Genomic DNA, 19,608 nt, shown 5'->3' with positions numbered 1-19,608 from the left:
AAACAAAATTGTTATCTAAATAAACTCTACATTTTTGTACGGTATGTTTTTTTCGTATCTCTTATCATTTTCGAGTTACATGGAGAAAAAGAAGATTTTTAAGAAAATTTAAAAATGCCCTCTATAATTTGATCTTTTTTTTCAAAAACCATTCATATTAAACCCGTCCAACTTTTTGAACATAGAAGTAATACTATAGTAAAAGGTATTGTAGAAGGAAAACGATGAATTTATATTCTGGTGGATGAGGGGTTATATACCCACTTCTGATTTTTTCTTAAAATACATTAGTCATCAATTTTTTTGCAGCATATCTCGCTTAGTTTGAATGTACTCGACATATAATATTGCTCTAAGGTCTTTTCAAGCACTAAAAAAAGTATTGGTAGCATTATTACTCTCTGGTAGTATTGGTAGCTTCTCTGTTATTTTAGGTTAAATTCACCGATTTGAGCATGCACCAAAAAAAAAACAAACTTTTTTCACTTACCATATCTCTTTTTGTGTTATAACTAGAAGATTTATGAAGCAATGAGTCTCTTTGGTTTTTTATGAGCTACAAAAATGATCTATACAGTTTTTTTAGTTAGATATATAGTTTTTAAGGTATTCGCAAAAAAGCTTTTGAAAAGGTGTTATGTTTCAATGAAAATGGCCAATTGTCAACCACGAATAACTCAAAAAGTATTGAGTTTTCAAAAAAAAAATTGTAGAACCGTTTTTGCTTAGAATTAGGTTCGCTAGCCACTTTCGTGGTTATTTTGACCAAAAAATTTTCTGCCCCCTTGAAGGTATGGGAACCGCCCCAAGATAAAAGCGCCATGGTATATAGGGTAGACTTTGTTTCTTGAGCTATTCCCTACTTACTGTGAAAATATCAAGTAAATCGATGTAGTAGGATGGAATTCGGAACCAATACCCTGATTGACTGCCCTACAAAAACTATTTCTAAACATAAAAAAAATACAACTATGTAACAGTATTTTTAAAAGCTTTTTACTTTATGGATGCGAAACTTGGCAACTCACTAAGAGAACGGAAGAAGAATTCCTTATTTTATAAAATGGATTTTTGGTGCAGATCAACAGGTATATCTAGAATGATGCACGCAACAAATGAAAGAATAAGACAAATCATGGACAGCACAACCACCACCATAGAAGAAATACAGCAAAAACAACTTATTTGGTACAGACATGTACTGAGAATGACTGACCATCACCACTATATTACATTATATTGGAAAATTATATCTTGAAAATTATAATCTCCAAGTAGTTTACAAGTTATGACAGATTTTTAAAATCAACAGTTATTTATCGTTGTCACACAGAGAGACGAGGACAAACAGTCAACGTAAAAATTGTTTTGGTAAATTTATAGATATTTTATTGGGCAACAGTGCTTTCCTGCAGAACACTATAAATTTAAACTAACTAAATTTGGATGGGCTTAGACCCTATAATTTTGAGCTTTACCACCTTTATAGTGATCCTAGTATTGGTAGTACTATCAAAATAAACTGGCATCTATAAAAAGAAACAGGCTGCGGTTGCTAGGCCACACGAGAGAATGAATGAGGTGGAGCCGTTGAAACACATTTATAGCCAGAGACCAGATGGAGTGGAAGGAAGTTGATTCTGGAACATGCCAAGACCCACCATGTTTTGAACTATATTTTCTAGTTCTGAAACTGCATAAATAAGATTTAGGAATAATTTACCACGAAATTGGATGACATTGCTTATTTTCTAGTTCTGCAACTGCATAAATAAGATTTAGGAATAACTTTTATAGTCAAATTTTAAACCCATTTGCTGCCGATCACGCGCCAGCGCTTGATATGGTTACTTCAGTTAGGTGCCGTTCACGCGCCTGCGAGTGATATAGTAACTTCAGTCAGGTGCCGTTTAACAGAATGGCTCCTAGCCCAGTTATATTCTCTTCGATAAACGAATGGGTTAAAAGGCAAACAAAAAAATGGAATAAAAAAAAAATTTTTGTTACTTACCTTCCTCTTCTTGCAGCTGCTACTCCAAATGTCTCAGAGTTCAATTTACGTTCCACACGCCAGTCAGTCCTCTGAGATTTTCCTTTAGCTCGTTCTACTGCTTCACATGAAATCTTGTCAAAGAAGGATTTACTCTTGTCATAATATACTTCATGGTCCTCCTCTTGTTCAGTCTCTCCAGCACCCGTTTCATTTCCAGAATCATCTTTTTTGTCCACATCTCCATTCACTTCACTCTTAGTAGTACTTACACTTCCTACTTCATCAATTTTTAACTATGGGCAAAAAAAAATATTTTCAGTCAAAATATTTCAAATAAAAAACTTCTACACTTACTTTTCCCAGCTGACTTCTAAGTTCCTCAAATTCAGTATTAGCCTGCTCAAAATCATAATCATTGTCAAATTTCAAGGTATTTCTTGGTCTATTTCCACCAACACCCATGTTGTTTCTGTAGCCTGGGCCCCTTTGTCCTCGACCTCTCATCCTCATTGGACCTCTATTATTCACCCAATTGCCTCTGGGGTGCTGTTGGTAGTGTTGCTGGTATCCTTGATTGTGTTGGTTTGAATATCCTTGATGATGTTGGTAACTGTATTGGGCATTATTCTGTTGAGATCGACCAATGGGTTGTCTGTTTTGCTGTTGGTTGTCATTTCTCTCTCTAGAATCTCTCCTCTCCCTTGACCTCCGTCTTTGTTGGTTTCTTTGATTGGGTGGTTGGATTGGCTGCACAACTCTCTTCTCGTTGTGGCCTGATCCTCCAGCTTGGACTCCCTGGTCGTTAGTAGGGGATTTTCTGGAACTGAGGCTGGCAGGTGTGGTACTTCTTGAGCCACCAATAAGATCTAAAACAGAAGCTAAAACACTGAGACCTCTAGAATAGTACTTTAGCTGATAAAAGCAAAAAGCATTAGTGATTAACAAATAATTACATAAATTAATCACTGGTAATGCAAGATGATTAGGCTGTTAAATGAGCATTAGGAAAAATTTATACAACCCAATATGTTATGATTAGAAAGAAGGTACAGAACAAAGCTATGTAAAAATATGCTACAAGAGATGCAGAAAAGAAAGTTTTTGAACAGCTGGAAGACAGAGAAGAGTTTGCAATTGTAGTAGCCAACCTTCAATGAGGAGAGGGCACCTTAAGAAATAAGAAGGATCGACACAAAAACTACTTGTGATAAAGCTAAATTTCTTTTCATAGAGCAACGATATATGAAAAATAGAGGTGTAACATGATGCCTTCTTTCATTGAAACCTCCTTCACCTATATAGCCATATTAACTGTGGGGTATAACTGATGATTGCAATAGGCCGGACATATGATAAGAATGGGAGATGATAAGCTACCAAAAAGAGCACTGAATGCTAGAATGCAGGTAAAGAGACCGGTTGGAAAGCCAAGAAAGCACTGGGAAGACACAGTAAACAGCAACGCACAAGCCCTTTTAGGAGTACGTGTATGGAGAAGAGCAGCCACAGACAAACAGGGGTGGAGGCAAAAAATAAAGGAGGCCAAGGCTCAATTTGGGCTGTAGTGCCGTAGAAGAAGAATAACTGATGTGAAAATTTTGGATGGTTGATGTTGTTTCTCAACAATATTCTCAAAATAAAAAAAACTAAACATAAAAATATTTAATTACACAAATTTCTACTATTCAATTTTTCACCTGAGGTGACACCTGACACACCTGTGAGTTATATCTACAATTGAATCATTTGATACAAAACTTACCAGAAAAAACAAATTACTATCAACAAATGTGTACCAAAAAATATTTTTTTAGTCTATAATGACTTGATTATACCTAGGAACAACACACAACTACAAAGATTTCAAAATGAAATCTGAATGATAATAGGGACCTCATTGTAAATGGTCTGTCAGAGGATAGAAATTTTAAGTAACAATAAAGCAAGAAATTTTACAATTAATAAAAAATATAGCAGTATATATTTCGAAGGGGTAAGTCTCCAATCATCTAATAACTCAAATGTCTAATCTAATGAAGTCTAAATTGAAATCTAATAGAATTATTGTATGTAATTTTAATATTCTATATTCTATTTTAATATTCAATATAAAGAAACAGATCAATGTGAAGATTTTTGAATGAATTTATTACTTTGAAGAAAAGAGCTTAAATAATACTTTTTGTATGATCTTGTTTCTTGTACTTACAAACTATTGTCTAAAATTGATGGTGTTAGCTAACAACTATGAGGATTGATCCCTTTGCCCCGGACTCAGTTATAAATCAAAACAATTACTTATATCTTCATGCAATCGCAACCATTTGAAACAACACAAGGAGTTAGACAAGGTGGTAGTTTAAGCCAAATACTTTTTATAAATGTAATAGATGAGATAGTAAAAGAATGTAAGGAAACCTTTCAAAAATACAGTATGGGATGGAATAAAATGCAAATGCAGAGATATGCATATTTGCAGATGACATAGTATTATTTGCCAAAGCAGCAGGAAAACTGAAGCACAATTTAGAAAAATGGAACTCATGAGGCAAAAAACACAACCTAAATGTAAATAAATATATAGAAGACACAGATAATGAAAATACCAAGGAAAAAAGATACAGATGACCTAATCGAAGTGGAGATAGATCAAGGAAAAATAAAGCCAACAAACATATGGATGCCTCAGAAGTCAAAAAGTGTAAGTCACATTCTTCCTAAAGATGACTTATGAGATGTAACACTTATTATTATATATTATAATAATATTATTATTTCCTTGTTTGTATTTATGAATATGTTACCCATATTATGATAAATAAAGACAGTTTATTTGTTTTTAGTAACTACTTATATTTCTGCAACTATTGTCAGAAACATCTTAGTATCTCATTTTAAACACTTATTGACTTACACCGATTGGCTTCTGAGGCATCGAATATACAAATACCTGGGAACAGTAACAAATAACAGAGGAAGCATCAAGGACGATCTCAATAACAGTCTATAGAGAGTACAGGAAAACTATTCCAGGCACTAAATAGAAGATTCCTCAACAAAAAAGAAATATCAAGTAAAGTGAAGATGCCAATATATTATAAAACAATATACAGGCCAACATTGACATATAAAGCAGAAAACTGGATCTGAAACAGAAGACACCAGAGTAGGATACAAGCAACAGACATGGATTACCACAGAAGAACAATAGGGACAAGAAGGACAGATTCAGAAATTAATAAATAAGAAACAGACTTAAAATCAAACCCTTACTTGACACAATAAAAGAGAAAAATTAGCATGATTCAGTCATGTAACACGAATGGGTAGTAGCAGGCAAGTGAAAAGAGTGTGGGAAGCTGAACCAATATATTACAAAATAAGGGAAATCCTGGCAAGAAGAAAGAACCAACACAAATGGCGAAGAACAAGAAAAACGGAGAAAATTATTCATCAATGGATAGAAGCACCTCCCTTGACACCTAACTGTAGAAAAGGAACGATTATGTATGTATGTACATGATGCATTTTAATTTGTCATGTATTGATTCACACTAGAAAACTACAGGTCTGAAACTCTTGAAGCGTGCCTCCATTAAATGTCTGAATTCGAAATAGTTCCATCTCAGTATCAGACTGGATCACATTCAGCATCAACCAGTCATAAAATACTTACATTTAAAAAAGATGAATCCAATATAAATTCATAAGCTTTGGTGGACACATTAGGGAATTGTAGTATGTGACATAATGAAAAGGTGATGCTGTGAGTTTAAATAAGGTAGACAGTCGTTTACAGATGAACATGGGAATGCAACCCCCACAGTCAATATACATAAAGATTTTAAAAAGGGCTTGTGATTTCGTACTGCAAGTCTGTGACTAAAGTCGAAGCCTCTTATCGGAATAGCCTTCGTGCCAATTAAAAGTATTCTTATAACCGGGATTCCAAATTATTATTCCTTCAACTGGGATAAAGCGGGTCTGACTGTATTATTAGACAAATTTATTGAAGATACTGATGTGTCATATGATGTGGTACAAACATATAAAAATTGTCTGAAAGATGAATAACACAGATGCACAGAAGCAAACACAAAAAAGACATTTGTAGTCATCTTTTACTGTAGTATAGACAAGAAATTCTTGCAAGATTAGTGACAATGGACAAAATTTGAATACATCTCTCCATGAGGAGACCAAAATGCAGAGCAATGAGTGGACATATACAGTCCTAGTCAAAAGTCCGTACCCCCCCTCGTATCTTTTGAACAGCTATACCTATAATACTGAAATTTGGAGGGAGGAAATAAATGGACGTAAGCTTCTTAACTAGACATGACAGGTGACGTAATAGTGACAGATGACGTTACAGAGCCACTGTGACCGATAATTTTAAATGGTACCTTATGGCAAGTGATACCTCGTTTGAAAGGTATTCAAAATACCTATTCAGTCATACTAATTTGTTTGGGTTTAAGTTGATTTTGATTTTGGTGAATAAATTATATAAATATAATATTGTAGTTTCGCATTTAATTAATAAAAATTCAAATGTCCGCCTATGACTTTTTTGTCAAAAAATTTTACGTTTTTCAATTCTCTAGTAGTTTTTACGTCAACATCAACCTTTTTGACAAGTAATCATAGGCGGAATTTTGAATTTTTATTAATTAAATGTGAAACTACAATTTTATATTTATTTCATTTATTCATCAAAATTAGCTTAAACTCAAACAAAATTAGTATGACTAAATAGGTATTTTTAATACCTTTCAAACGAGGTATCACTTGCCATAAGGTCCCATTTAAAATTATCTGTCACAGTGGCGCTGTAAAGTCATCTGTCAGTATTACGTCACCTGTCATGGCTAGTTAAGAAGCTTACCTCCGTTTATTTCCTCCCTCCAAATTTCACTATCATAGGTATAACCGTTCAAAAGATACGAGGGGGGATACGGACTTTTGACTAGCACTGTATGTATGTATATTGTTTTTCACCACTGCCAAAAAAAATCAAGATGCAAACCTCAGCAAAGATCATGCTAACCATAGTTTATGGTTTCTTGCAAATTATGGCCATATATGCAAATTATGGCACATTTGCTTATACGTATTATGAAAATTTAATTATGTGATACAATACAAGAAAAACATCTTGTGAAGATACATAAAGGTGTCCTCTTGTATTGTGATAGTTCACCTAGTCATAGGTCCACCATTGCAACAGCCAGGCAGGCTTCCAATTAGTTGAGTATCCACCATATTTTCCAGATTTTGCCCGTAACAATTACAGTAAACGAAGATGGGAAAATGTATTATTCTTAACTTTTTCGCTGCCCATAGAAGAGGATGAAACTTGGCTAGGGTCCATTTTGTTGAACAGCACCTGACTGAATAAAGCATATCACTCGCCTATCGAAGAGGATGGAACTCAGCTAGGGTCCATTTTGTTGAACAGTATCTGACTGAATAAAGCATATCCAGCAAATGAGTTAATGGACTCTTATGTGGAAAAACAAAAATGACACGTTTGACAATTTTTTACTGGATTGAGTGCAAATTCGTAAATACTTAGCGAATCAAGGGTGGAGCAAAGGGATTAGCCTGCATATAAGAATGGTTTCAACTTCATAGTTCTATGTAAGTATGAGCTTACAATGTTAGTTCAATTATAGGTGCTGTTAAAAACAAAATTAATGTAGAGTCTAGTATTAAAAAACATGCAAATTTAAAAAGATAACACTAATTTAATTATTAACACTGTTAAGTTTTTCTACAATAAAGGTCTCGGAATTATATACAATGTTTTGTAGACATAACAAAATTAACAACATCGGCTATTGTTGGAAGATACTCTTCTTGTGGTGCCTGCATTTTTACCAAATATCTCATTGCAAATGAAAAAAAAATATTTTCTGAACTGGAAACCAAAATGTAAAGAAAAATTTATAATTTATAACTTATTCTCAATAAACCATTTGATATAAGTATCATAAGAAAACGACAAGAGAATAAAAAAATACTACATTCCTTTGTAAATTGTATTCGCGGTGTACAAGTACTTGGAGGGGATACGAGAAACGATCGTGCACGAATAACGAAGAAATCTTGCAATTTTCTTAAATATTTCATATTGTCAATTGAAATTGTTAAATTGACGTATATTTCATACCTACTGTCATTGAAGAAGAAAAATTATATGTTGCTCAAGGGTCAATCCATGCCAAGTGGTCCAATATAAATTAAGTTGGTTGCTTGACTATTTTTAATATTTTTTATTTTTCTACCTTTTTAACTTCAGTCTATAGAGACTACAGAATTCCATTTATTTTATTTTTAAAAAATTTAGTTTGCCTATGACGGCAATTTTTGTTAAAGCGTATCGATCATTTTCACGGAAAACATGGCTTCACTCTAGCCAATATTTTCACTGAGGTTTGTCCTAGAACAATAAATTAAAAACCAAAATTTTTAGAAAAGTATGCTTTAAAAAAACGACTTATAGCATTATTTAATTTAAAACTACCCTTAAGGCCTTAAATGAACCTCAAAGTTTGAAAAGATAAACTGATAAAATTCCATTTTCAGCATTTTTTTAACAGCATAAGGAAAGCCGATAATGGTTTGTAATTTTTTTCCGGAAAAGACATACGTACATACTTTAAATGAAAAAAGTTTCAGCTTTGACACTTGAGTAAATTTTTTCAAAAAAAAAATCTCAAAAATGTAATTTTTTGAAAAATTTAAAAGTTTGACCCCTTATATCTCTGATGGGCACGGATGAAAAAAATTTAAATTTGGCTGAATGTTAGCCCCTAGCAGGTAGAATAAGGAGTAAAAATTTGGAGTTGCAGACTTACGTCATATAGGAGTTATAGGCCTGAAAAAATGGTCAAAAATCAAAATGGTCAAAATTTGAGCGTTTGCGGGCAGGGTAATTAAAATTGAAATAAACTGTCTAATGAAATAAAAATTAATGTATTTTCACCAGATTTCACAATGAATACAAATTTATACAGGGTGGGCCAAAGAAAAGAGTCCACCTCGATATTTGGCAATAGTTACCTATAAGATTCTAATTAAATGCCGAAATATTTCCATTTTTATTTTTATTATATTGCAACTTGGTCACTCTGTATAAATAATGATCATAATCTTTATATTACTGAATAGAGAATTAAACATGCTATCAAATGAAATACCACAAGACCCCTATCCCCATTTAAAAAAATCATCAATTACGTCATCACACTCTAATGGATGACGTCACGTAGTATGAAATATATCCCAAAAAGTTGCAATATAATAAAAATAAAAATGGACCTATTTCGGCCTTTCCTTAAAATCTAGTAGGTAACTATTGCCAAATATCGAGGTGGACTCTTTTCTTTGGCCCACCCTGTATAAATTTGTATTCATTGTGAAATCTGGTGAAAATACATTAATTTTTATTTCATTAGACAGTTTATTTGAATTTTAATTACCCTGCCCGCAAACGCTCAAATTTTGACCATCTTGATTTTTGACCATTTTTTCAGGCCTGTAACTCCTAGATGACGTAAGTCTGCAACACCAAACTTGTATTCCTTATTCTACCTGCTAGGGGCTAACATTCAGCCAAATTTCAATTTTTTTCATCCGTGCCCATCAGAGATATAAGGGGTCAAACTTTGAGATTTTTCAAAAAATTACATTTTTGAGATTTGCTTTGAAAAAATTTACTTAAGTCTCAAAGATTAAACTTTTTTTATTTAAAGTATGTAAAGTATGTCTTTTGCAGAAAAAAAATTACAAACCATTATCGGCTTGCCTTATGCTGTAAAAAAAATGCTGAAAATGGCATTTTATCAATTTACCTTTTCAAACTTTGAGGTTCATTTAAGGCCTTAAGGGTAGTTTGAAATTAAATAATGCTATAATCAATTTTTCTAGAGCATGCTTTTCTAAAAAGTTTGGTTTTTGATTTATTGTTCTAGGACAAACCTCAGTAAAAATATTGGCTAAAGAGCGAAGCCATGTTTTCCGTGAAAATGATCGACACGCTTTAACAAAAATGGCGGTCATCGGCAAACTAAATTTTTTAAAAATAAAATGAATAAAATTTTGTACTCTCTATAGACTGAAGTTTAAAAGGTAGAAAAATAAAAAATGTTAAAAATAGTCAAGCAACCACCTTTGGACCACTTGGCTTGGATTGACCCTCAATTGCTCACAATATTGATATGATATGCAATTATTATATAAAAGTATATTTAATTAATTTTATTTTACTTGTAGTACTTACTGTATTTTAATAACTAATTTTATTTACTACATACAATTGTTTACCTTTTAATAACGTAACCATCTTACTTTTTTTCTTTATATTTTTTTTTTTTTGGCTAGGGCCTTAACAATTATCCAGCAACTAGGACCAATATGATTGGCCAATATATAATTAAAAGTGTGAAAAAAGTTGCCGAGCTATGAAATCAGGTATCGCTTTTCCGAACTTGCACGGCCCCAATATTAATGTCTTAAAAAGGGTTATATCACAAAACAGAACTTTTTCGGATTACTAAATCCATCATCAGTGTTAAAATTCAATAGTGTACATTAGGGTGGGCCGTTGAGTAATACGTTTTTATTTTGTTTTTTTAATTAAGTTTCCTGACCCCAGAAAAGATGTATGATAAGATAACTTACTTCGTAGGGTTTTGTTTTATAATTAATTATATTTTTTTCCACTGCCACAGAGCTGTATAAGGGTGAGATTTTTAACAAAAAATCTAATCATCTAATAAATGTCAAATCCGTTTTTTTAATTTATTATGGTCGCCTGAGCCAAAAAACGTGTTTGATAAGATAACTGCCATCATAGTATGTATTTTGGCAGATAAATAATTTTTCCACCACCACAGAGCTATATAAAACTAGGGATATTTAAAAAAATATACATATTTTTTTGTATGGTAGATTTTTTTGCATAAAAAAAATTTAATTGATCTAAAGCTGACTTTGGTTTGAACACAAAAAGTAAACGAAAATACGCCCTCTCAACCGCTTGTGTGCGACAAGGGTATGCTGTTACATACGCCAAAAGACTGGTGTCGGAATTTTCAACAACTTCCCTTAGTTAGTCTTTTGATAGCTTCATAGCTACACGAGGCTCTGTTCATAAAACTTTCTGACAGTCGATAATCTCAAAGTATTCCTTAGCGCAAAAAAAAATAATTCTGTTACTACGAAATATCGCTTATTTTTGTAATTTAATTGTTTCCTCTTAAAAATTGTTTAAAATCCCAGTTGTCTTATGTTTTTATGTTCACCAAATAGTATAATCAAAATAATATTCTCTGGACTGTCAAAGTATCCCTTTCCTTTAATATTTTTGTAGACTAAATCCTTTAATTTTGGTAGTAAGAAGAGGTCTGCTTGCAGAGTCTTATTGTCTTCAATAGATGTCTTGCACCATAAAGTCATGATGGATGAGTGTTAATGCAACACTATATGGGCGCATACACTTTTATTATAAAATGGTTACACTTAGTATTTGTAAATTTTTCGAGGGGATTCCGATTGCTACATATAACCGAAAGATACCGAAACCGTGGTAAGCCAGCGAGAATGAACCATTTTCCCAGGCTGTCTCTTAGAAAGTTGTTCTGAACAAACACCACTTTCTGTTTTGACAAAAATCCTACAGGAATTCTTGATCTGTACTAAGATCGCCACTGCGGAAATCGTCAGCAGATGATTCTATTTTTGAAAATGAAGCTAAGATAGAGTTTCGCAAACATGCAGTCGTTCTCCAAGAGGCCCGAAAATGCACGTGGTCCACTGGTACTGCTATCCAGTTGTTCAAATAGATGAATTATAGGCAACTTATTGGCAGACAAACCACTACAGGGACCATTCAATTTTATTCTCCAGTAGGTAACAATATAATGTCTCCTTTACGCCCTGTATTTATGACAGTACCGTTCAGTACAGAAGCGTTGACGTCCAAGGTTACCTTATTTTAGAAGTGAAATAACGATTGGTAATGTTAACTTTTTTACATTAGCATATATTTTAGTTGAGTATTTTATCACATTTTTTGAAGTAGGTTTCTAAATTAATTTTTGTCTATTTATTATTTAGTGGCAACATACCCAAATAAAGTATACGTTTGTATATAATGTATACATGAACAGTGAACAGCTACAACAATACAGATTTTATGTCAACTTTTTTTGGTGGTCAAAATAAATAACCCTGATGTTTCAAAAATTAGATAATAAAAAAATATGAAGATCTGTGTTTGAAACAGTTATTATTTTTTATTTTTTCCACTGCCACAATGACGTTTTATATTAAAATAATATAGAGCCTTTGTGGCAGTGGAGAAAAATATTTTTAGCTACTCATTTTGGGCTTAAAATTTGTGTTTTAGTATAATGCAACTTTTTTGACCTCAAGTGTTGTTATTTTACAGAAAAAATTTTTTTGGCCCACCCTAGTGTACATGCCTGAGCCACTAAAATTTTTGAGTAAAAACCCTTAACTGTAAAGAAGTTTTAATGCTACATAATGTTGGTAAAATGTGGTGATAATGAAAATATTCCAATAAGGGCCGTCGTAGCTCCGGCGATAGTGTGCTTGACTCGAGTGCTGGTAGGCTGGGGTCCAAATCCCAGCGCCGGTAAGAACAACTAGACATTTTTAAAAATGTCTATAGGCCCCAGGTCGACTCAGCCTGAATAAAATGAGTACCTTGGGTAAAACCAGGTTTAATAATAGGCGGATGAAGCGTAGCACTGGCCCTGTTACATTCCTTGTATACCGTAGGCCCTAGATATAGCACTGCTATAATCCCAAAGCCACCAAAGCGGTATAAAACGGGAGACTATTATTATTATGAAAATATTCTTAGATTTGACCCAGGGCAACTCAGGACTCTTCCCACATGGTTGCAATGTCCAAAGGAATAAAACCTCCCATATTGGACGCTAATAGGCAACTCCGTGAGGCTATAATGTGGCAGCGTCCAATATGTGTGGTTCCTCTGAACATTGCAACCATGTGGGAAGAGTCCTGTGTTCTCTCCTTAAGGTGCTGAGACTGCTTGTTGATCTATGGCTCTCGTGTTGCCCATATGAACAATCATTTTTTTATTTACAGCTGCACGAAATAGTTCATTGCTAGTTTTCCCAAACCATTGGCATAGATTTTTAAGCCAAGAAGTTGTAAGGCCGCTCACATTTCTTTTTCCCATAGTCCTGTGTTGCCCTGGGTCAAATCCCGGAATATTTCCAACATCACATTTTAACATTATGTACCAAATTTTACAACTTTTTAACATTTATGATCGATTTAGTAATACGAAAACGTTCTGTTATGTGATGTAACCCTTTTTAGGGACTTTTAAAAATACCTTTTACAAAGGAATTTAGTATTTTTGTGATTTATGGTATACAGCCAGCTACAGGAATTTATTTTCCTCTTGGATTTTTTTAAAAGAGAATAACTTACAATGAAAAAAGGTACAGACCGAAATTATTCAAGTATGAGGATAATTTAGCACATGACATCAGCTACAGGATGAAGTGGAACAATATCACACAATAACAATAATCAAATAACCAAATTGGATATAAGTTAAAAATTGCAACATATGGCTACATTAGTAAATAGAGAAAATGAAAACCTCCTATGTGTCAATATATATTAAAAAAGGTCCTGAAAAATAAATTTCTCAAAACAATCATGATAAATCTCTCAATGATATAGCACAGCGTTTCCAACTGGTGGGTCACAACCCACTAGAGGGTTGTGGGTGGATTTCGGTGGGTCGTGGCATGGTTCTTACAGTAGCTGAATAACGTAAATATATGTATCATCATGGGTGTGAGATTTGTCGCGAATATGAAAAAACATCAGAAGGTGGTACCATCATTGATATTGCATATAGCACATGTGGTAAATCGTAGACATGAGAAAAGTTATTAGTAAAAAAATATTGTTATTTCTGATATAGAACCTACACCAACTCTACATATTTATTGAAGCTACTTAATAGGTATGCCTTTATGATTATGATATTTTAGATATTTTAATAATGATGGCGATCATGAAAAATGATCAATGGAAAAACTAGATTTTTAGGAACATAGACATTACACTACTACAAATATACCAAATCTACCCTTTTCCAAATGTTTTTAAAAGTGATGGGATGATAAAGTGAAGAATTATTACTCTACCTGATATAAATGCAAACCAAGCAAAGCAACAGGCATCAAGCTAAGAATAAAAAAACTTTACCATGATTATTAGGCTGAATAGGTTGAATACCAGTGGGGGAAAGAACTGGGGGTTTCACAGTATTGGACTGGGGACTAGTTCCCAATATTAACTCACTTGGCTTTGAATTGTTCAAACCCCTGTTGTCTCTCTGCATGCCCAATGATGTTCCAATAGCTCCAGTGCCTATTGCTCCAATGGTACCAATGCCACCATATGCACCAGGAAACTGACCCATTTGAGGACCCATTGCACCCAGAACTGGATGAGTTTGATGGAAGGTTTGGCCTCCCAGTGATGGTGGAACTGAAAGCTGCATAATGGCAGGGTCATTGAGTGGTTGTGGATGGGACACATTGTTGGTGACTCTGATGTCCTTGATATCGGTACCCCTAAACAGTATATAATCATATACTTGGTTTTGGGCAGGGACTGGATATTGAGCATCACGATCTTCAGTTCCGAATGAGCGAACTGCAAAAAAAAGTAAAAATGTATTCTATCCTATACTACAATATTCAAAGTAGATTTAAAATAAACAACTGTTGAAACAAATGATTTTTAGATAAAAATAAAAATTTACTCCCCCTATTCTTTCATGTTTCATTTAAAAATAAGTATCATTATATTGTATGGAATCCATAATAAACCTTAACTAACCTAAAACGCTGATCAGGTCAGAAAACCTTTAGATACTCTAAGGTGTAAAATACTTAAAGGGCTTGGAAGGCGAAGGTGCTATGTTACAAATAACTGAATGTGAGATAATCTAGGTCAGGGCTTAACAAACTTATTCGTACTGTGACGCCCTTGGGACTTTGCTATTTTTTGCGACGCCCCTCAGCCCAACCCCAATAATACTTACCAATTTTAGTACTATCCTAGTAACAGGTCATAATTATTATTATAAATTAAGAACGAAATCAAAACATGGCACAAAAATAAAAAGGGATATTTATTTAACTGACCGATTAATGTGAGGGATGTGCTTTCTTTTTTGAGAACAGATCAGGAAACCAGGGCTCCAGTTTGGAAATTGCCACTCTCATTTCTTTTTCTAAGTGTATGTTTGACCTGTACTTGTTTTTAATTACTGCAACTGCAGAAAAGCCCGTTTCGCACAAGTACGAAGTCGCAAAAGGTAATAAAACCTTTAATGAGAATACCATATTTAGGTGCCCATAGGTTATACCATAGAAGGTGCATTTGATAATACCTCGATCGAGTCTATACAAAGCGCACTGGTGAGGAAGAAAATCAACAACACAACATGCAAGTGGATTATTCAGATGCTATACTGCTTCAGAGCAGATTCTGCTTCAGAGCAGAATAATATCCACAGATATGCATGAAGATACCATAAATCTGAGGGCAACTAAGGGATGCCCTCAAGGCGTTGTATTGTCACCGTCATTATGGAACATAGTTGTTGATGATCTGATTCATGGGCTAAGCTCCCAAGGAATCTGGGTCCAGGGTTTCGCAGATGATATCGTAATAGTAACTAAGGGAAAATTTCCCAGCACGGTTGCGTATCAGATGCGATATGCCCTTCACAACATAGAGAACTGGTGTCTGAAAGAGAACCTCTCTGTGAACCCTTCTAAAACTAAACTGGTAGCCTTTACAAATAAGAGGAAGCTTACTGGACTGAGTGAGCTGAAATTATTTGGAGAGGTACTGGAAAAAACCAATGAGGTTAAGTATCTAGGGGTAACCCTGGATTTGAAACTCAATTGGAATACTCATATTACCAAAATAACCAATAGGGCTAAGCGACTCTTCTGGAACTGCAGAGGAGTTGTAGGTAAAACCTGGGGATTGAAACCAATGGTGGTATGTTGGTTGTACACATCAGTGATACGAACGACAGTCACTTATGGGTCAGTACTCTGGTGGAGAAAGACGGCTTTGCAATCTTGTGTGACCACTCTCACCACCCTACAGAGACAAGCGCTTCTAAATATAACAGGAGCCTTGAATAGTACAGGAATGGCTTCACTAGAGGCTATCACAGGTCTCCCTCCGCTGGAATTATATATTTCGGCGGTAGCCTTTATGACCATCCTGAGACTCAAAACAAACAATACTTGGAGGCCAAATTATATATTGAATAGCCACACAAACATTACTGGGACTATACTTGAGGAATCCATCTTTATGATGAACTCAGATATGATGACACCAGAACTAATCTTCACTGAGAAGATTAACACAATTATACCATCTAGAGAACAAAAAGTCCCAAACATAAACGGGGACAATATGGTTCACTGATGGATCTAAAACTGCCCATGGTACTGGATCAGGAGTCTTTGGGCAAACATGTAACTATAATAAATCTTACAGCCTAGGTAAACATACAACGGTGTTCCAGGCTGAAGTTTTTGCTTTGGTGGCCTGCATTGATGAAATCATTGATGAAGACCCTAACGCTAAGAGAATCAACATTTACACAGATAGCCAATCGGCTATTCTGGCTGTAAAGAACCCTCTCACCAAATCAAAACTGGTGAGAAACTGCAAAGATCTCCTCAATAACCTGGCAAAAGACAATAAAGTGTCTTTAATATGGGTGCCGGGTCATGAAGGGGTGCATGGTAACGAACGAGCAGATATGTTGGCGAAACAAGGCTCAAGAGAAACTTTTGAAGGCCCAGAACCTTTCTGTGACATCACTAAAGATGCTATGAAAACGAGGTTCAGAAATGGCTGATAAAGAATCATCAAAATAAATGGAGAAACACTCAAGGGCAAATCCAGACTAAAGAAATAATCAAGAATATTGATAAAAAACTCAGTTGACTCAGATAACAGTTTGATGAACCTCAATAAACGAGAGATGAAAACGGTCACTGAAATGGTGACTGGACATTGCTGTTTAAGAAATCACCTATACAAACTAGGTAAGGTGAATGAACGATGGTGCACAAAATGCGAAATGGAAGAAGAAACTGCCATACACATACTATGCCATTGCAATGTGCTAGGTGATGTGAAGGCAGGACTTCACTGGTCAATGAGGTTTGAACCAGAAGAGATCCTAAAACTACCAATAAGAAAACTGTTGGCCTTCGTTGAGGCCACAGGACTTATTAAAGTTTAAGGAGAAGAACAGGGTTTGGTACAAAGGTTTTATGACCAAGTGCCAGAGACCAACGAGTCTCACCTGAGTTAAGAAGAAGAAGAAGACCATATTTAGGACACATGGGAAAGGAAAGAATGCCGAAAATGTTACCATCATAAAAGCAAATACAAAAAAAGAAAATGTAGACTATGAAGGAGATCGAAGGACAGTGTATATGAAGACTTACAAAAAAGTAATATTGAGAATGTGACAGTATTCAGCTTTTTCAAGTACAAGTAACTGTACAAAAATATCCAGTAAGAACTAGTTTAGAACTTAAAAAATCCATAAATTTTCAGTTTTCAATATACTAGTCACTTCAAAGCTTTATAGCAATAGGTACAATCTGGATTAAACATATTTTTCTCTCTGATTTCCAATTTATGTAAGGGTCTGTAAAATATTATATTTTAAGTACAAAGCTCTACACAAAAATTGTATGATTAAAAATAGTATCTAATCAAAATGGTTGAAAAATAATTAGCATTAGAATCTTAAAAATTTCATGGAACTAGCTTTTAGGCATTTAGTCTTCACAAGGTGGAAGTAATAAATAAAAAAAGTTTCAAAAGTTTTTACCTATCTAAAAATGTATTGCCAGTAAAAAATGAACAATTAACAGCCTGTTTTAATTAATGGGCATAAAAATAGTAATATGGACGAAAAAAACATTTTCTGTAAATGTAACAATTTTAAGAAAGCCAAATTACAGTTAACAGTCAATAAAATCTAGATAAAATAAAAATTATGACTTTAAAGCCCATATTTCACACTCACTGATAGATTATGTCAAAAAAAGATAAAAAGAAAACAACAAATAACATCCAAATAAAGAATCAATGTTAATCTATTTTTTACAATAAAAGAAGCCTTAAAAAACTGAATTTTCTAAATATAACAGAGGAAAGGACTATCTAGCTAGAACTAGAATGTCAGAAAGATAAATGTACAATGGTCAATGAAAAATTATTTTCATTTACTATAAATTCAATAAAATGCAATTAAAAATTGTATATATGCATTAAAAATAAGGGACCCTTGTCTAAAACTATTAAAATCGAGTGAAATGCTAGTGTTTTGTAATTTTATCTCCCAATTTCACAGTGTTTTTCTATCAAAATTAGATCCTTATCTATTACTATGACTTTTTAGCTTTTAAAATATAAAAAATTGGAAGTATGTAGATTGTCCAATTGGTATAGGTATTTTGTAATAAGCACAAAATTAATTATGTACAAATTAATATCTAAATATGTATACGTAATTTCCTTCTACTTACCGGACGCCAAAGCTATTGTGCACTCTTGAGGATCAACTGTAAATAAACGACCTTCATAGCGAATATCAGCCTTCGATATTAGACTTATTTTTGAGCCCAGCTCGGGCATTCCAGTCGTCATCTTGTATAAAACTTTTTTATCCAAGGATGGCGAAGATACAAGTAGCTTTCTGCCAGAAGCAAATATTAATGAATGACATTTACTATTCTTCCACAACGGCGATTGAAAGATGGCGGACAAACAGCTGACAAAACCAGTGAGTCGAATTTTCACGAGCGGCGTTGCCAAAGAATTGTAGGTGAATAAAATAGTGTCAAAACGTCATATTTTATAAGATTCAAATTTAATTAAAATCTGTGATTAAAATAGATTGAATAATATTAAATAAAAGAGTATTACTAAATTTAAAGATCTAGCTTTGATAAACTAGTTTTGCTTATCATAAAATGTTAACATTTAGATTTATTTTATATCATATTTTGTGATCTTACATGGATTTGATATACAGGGTGTAACAGAAAGACAGGTCATAAATCACATATTTCCGAGAGCAAAACAGTTCGATTGAACTTAACTTACTTAATTATGTTCGATTGAACATAATTATTTTTTATTCTTTTTTTGGACAAACTGTTCTTTTTTAATTATATATGATAGTAGAACCAAAATATACATTCAACCCTAAATTTTCAGTTCTCTATCACCAACCGTTATCTTTTAATAGCCATCTAAATATTTTCCTCTTCTATATAAATAAAAATGAATGTTTGTACCTATGTAAGTGTGTACATTATATATGTAGGTATATATGTACATTATAAATATGTAGGTGTACATAGACTCGCAAAACTATGCATTTGATCACGTGATGATTTTAAACAAAGTTGTTGAACATGAAAATGGTAACCCGTACCCGTACGTTTTTACAACCATTTTTAAGC

The 19,608-nt window shown here is 33.6% G+C and overlaps 1 protein-coding gene across 5 annotated transcripts in view; it reads right to left on the bottom strand.

Moving 5' to 3' along the window:
* LOC114341246 (protein LSM14 homolog B) overlaps positions 1-19,038 on the bottom strand; it is an 80,185-nt gene extending 61,147 nt beyond the window's left edge. For 2 of the 5 annotated variants that reach the window (XM_028292048.2, XM_028292077.2), the window contains exons 1-4: positions 18,667-19,038; positions 14,282-14,734; positions 2,348-2,871; positions 2,012-2,286 (exon numbers count right to left, since the gene is read on the bottom strand). In XM_028292048.2, the coding sequence (XP_028147849.1) occupies positions 2,012-2,286; positions 2,348-2,871; positions 14,282-14,734; positions 18,667-18,787 (1,373 nt within the window). In that variant the 5' untranslated portion in view covers positions 18,788-19,038. The remainder of the gene's footprint in view (positions 1-2,011; positions 2,287-2,347; positions 2,872-14,281; positions 14,735-18,666) is intronic. The other 3 variants (XM_028292055.2, XM_028292062.2, XM_028292070.2) reach the window with 3 other exon arrangements.
* Positions 19,039-19,608: the final 570 nt, after the last annotated feature.

The sequence above is a fragment of the Diabrotica virgifera genome, chromosome 5 (assembly GCF_917563875.1).
Source record: "Diabrotica virgifera virgifera chromosome 5, PGI_DIABVI_V3a".
Lineage (NCBI taxonomy): Eukaryota > Metazoa > Arthropoda > Insecta > Coleoptera > Chrysomelidae > Diabrotica > Diabrotica virgifera.
The sequence above is the reverse complement of the archived record's forward strand: the minus strand, read 5'-3'. Positions and strand labels throughout refer to the sequence as shown.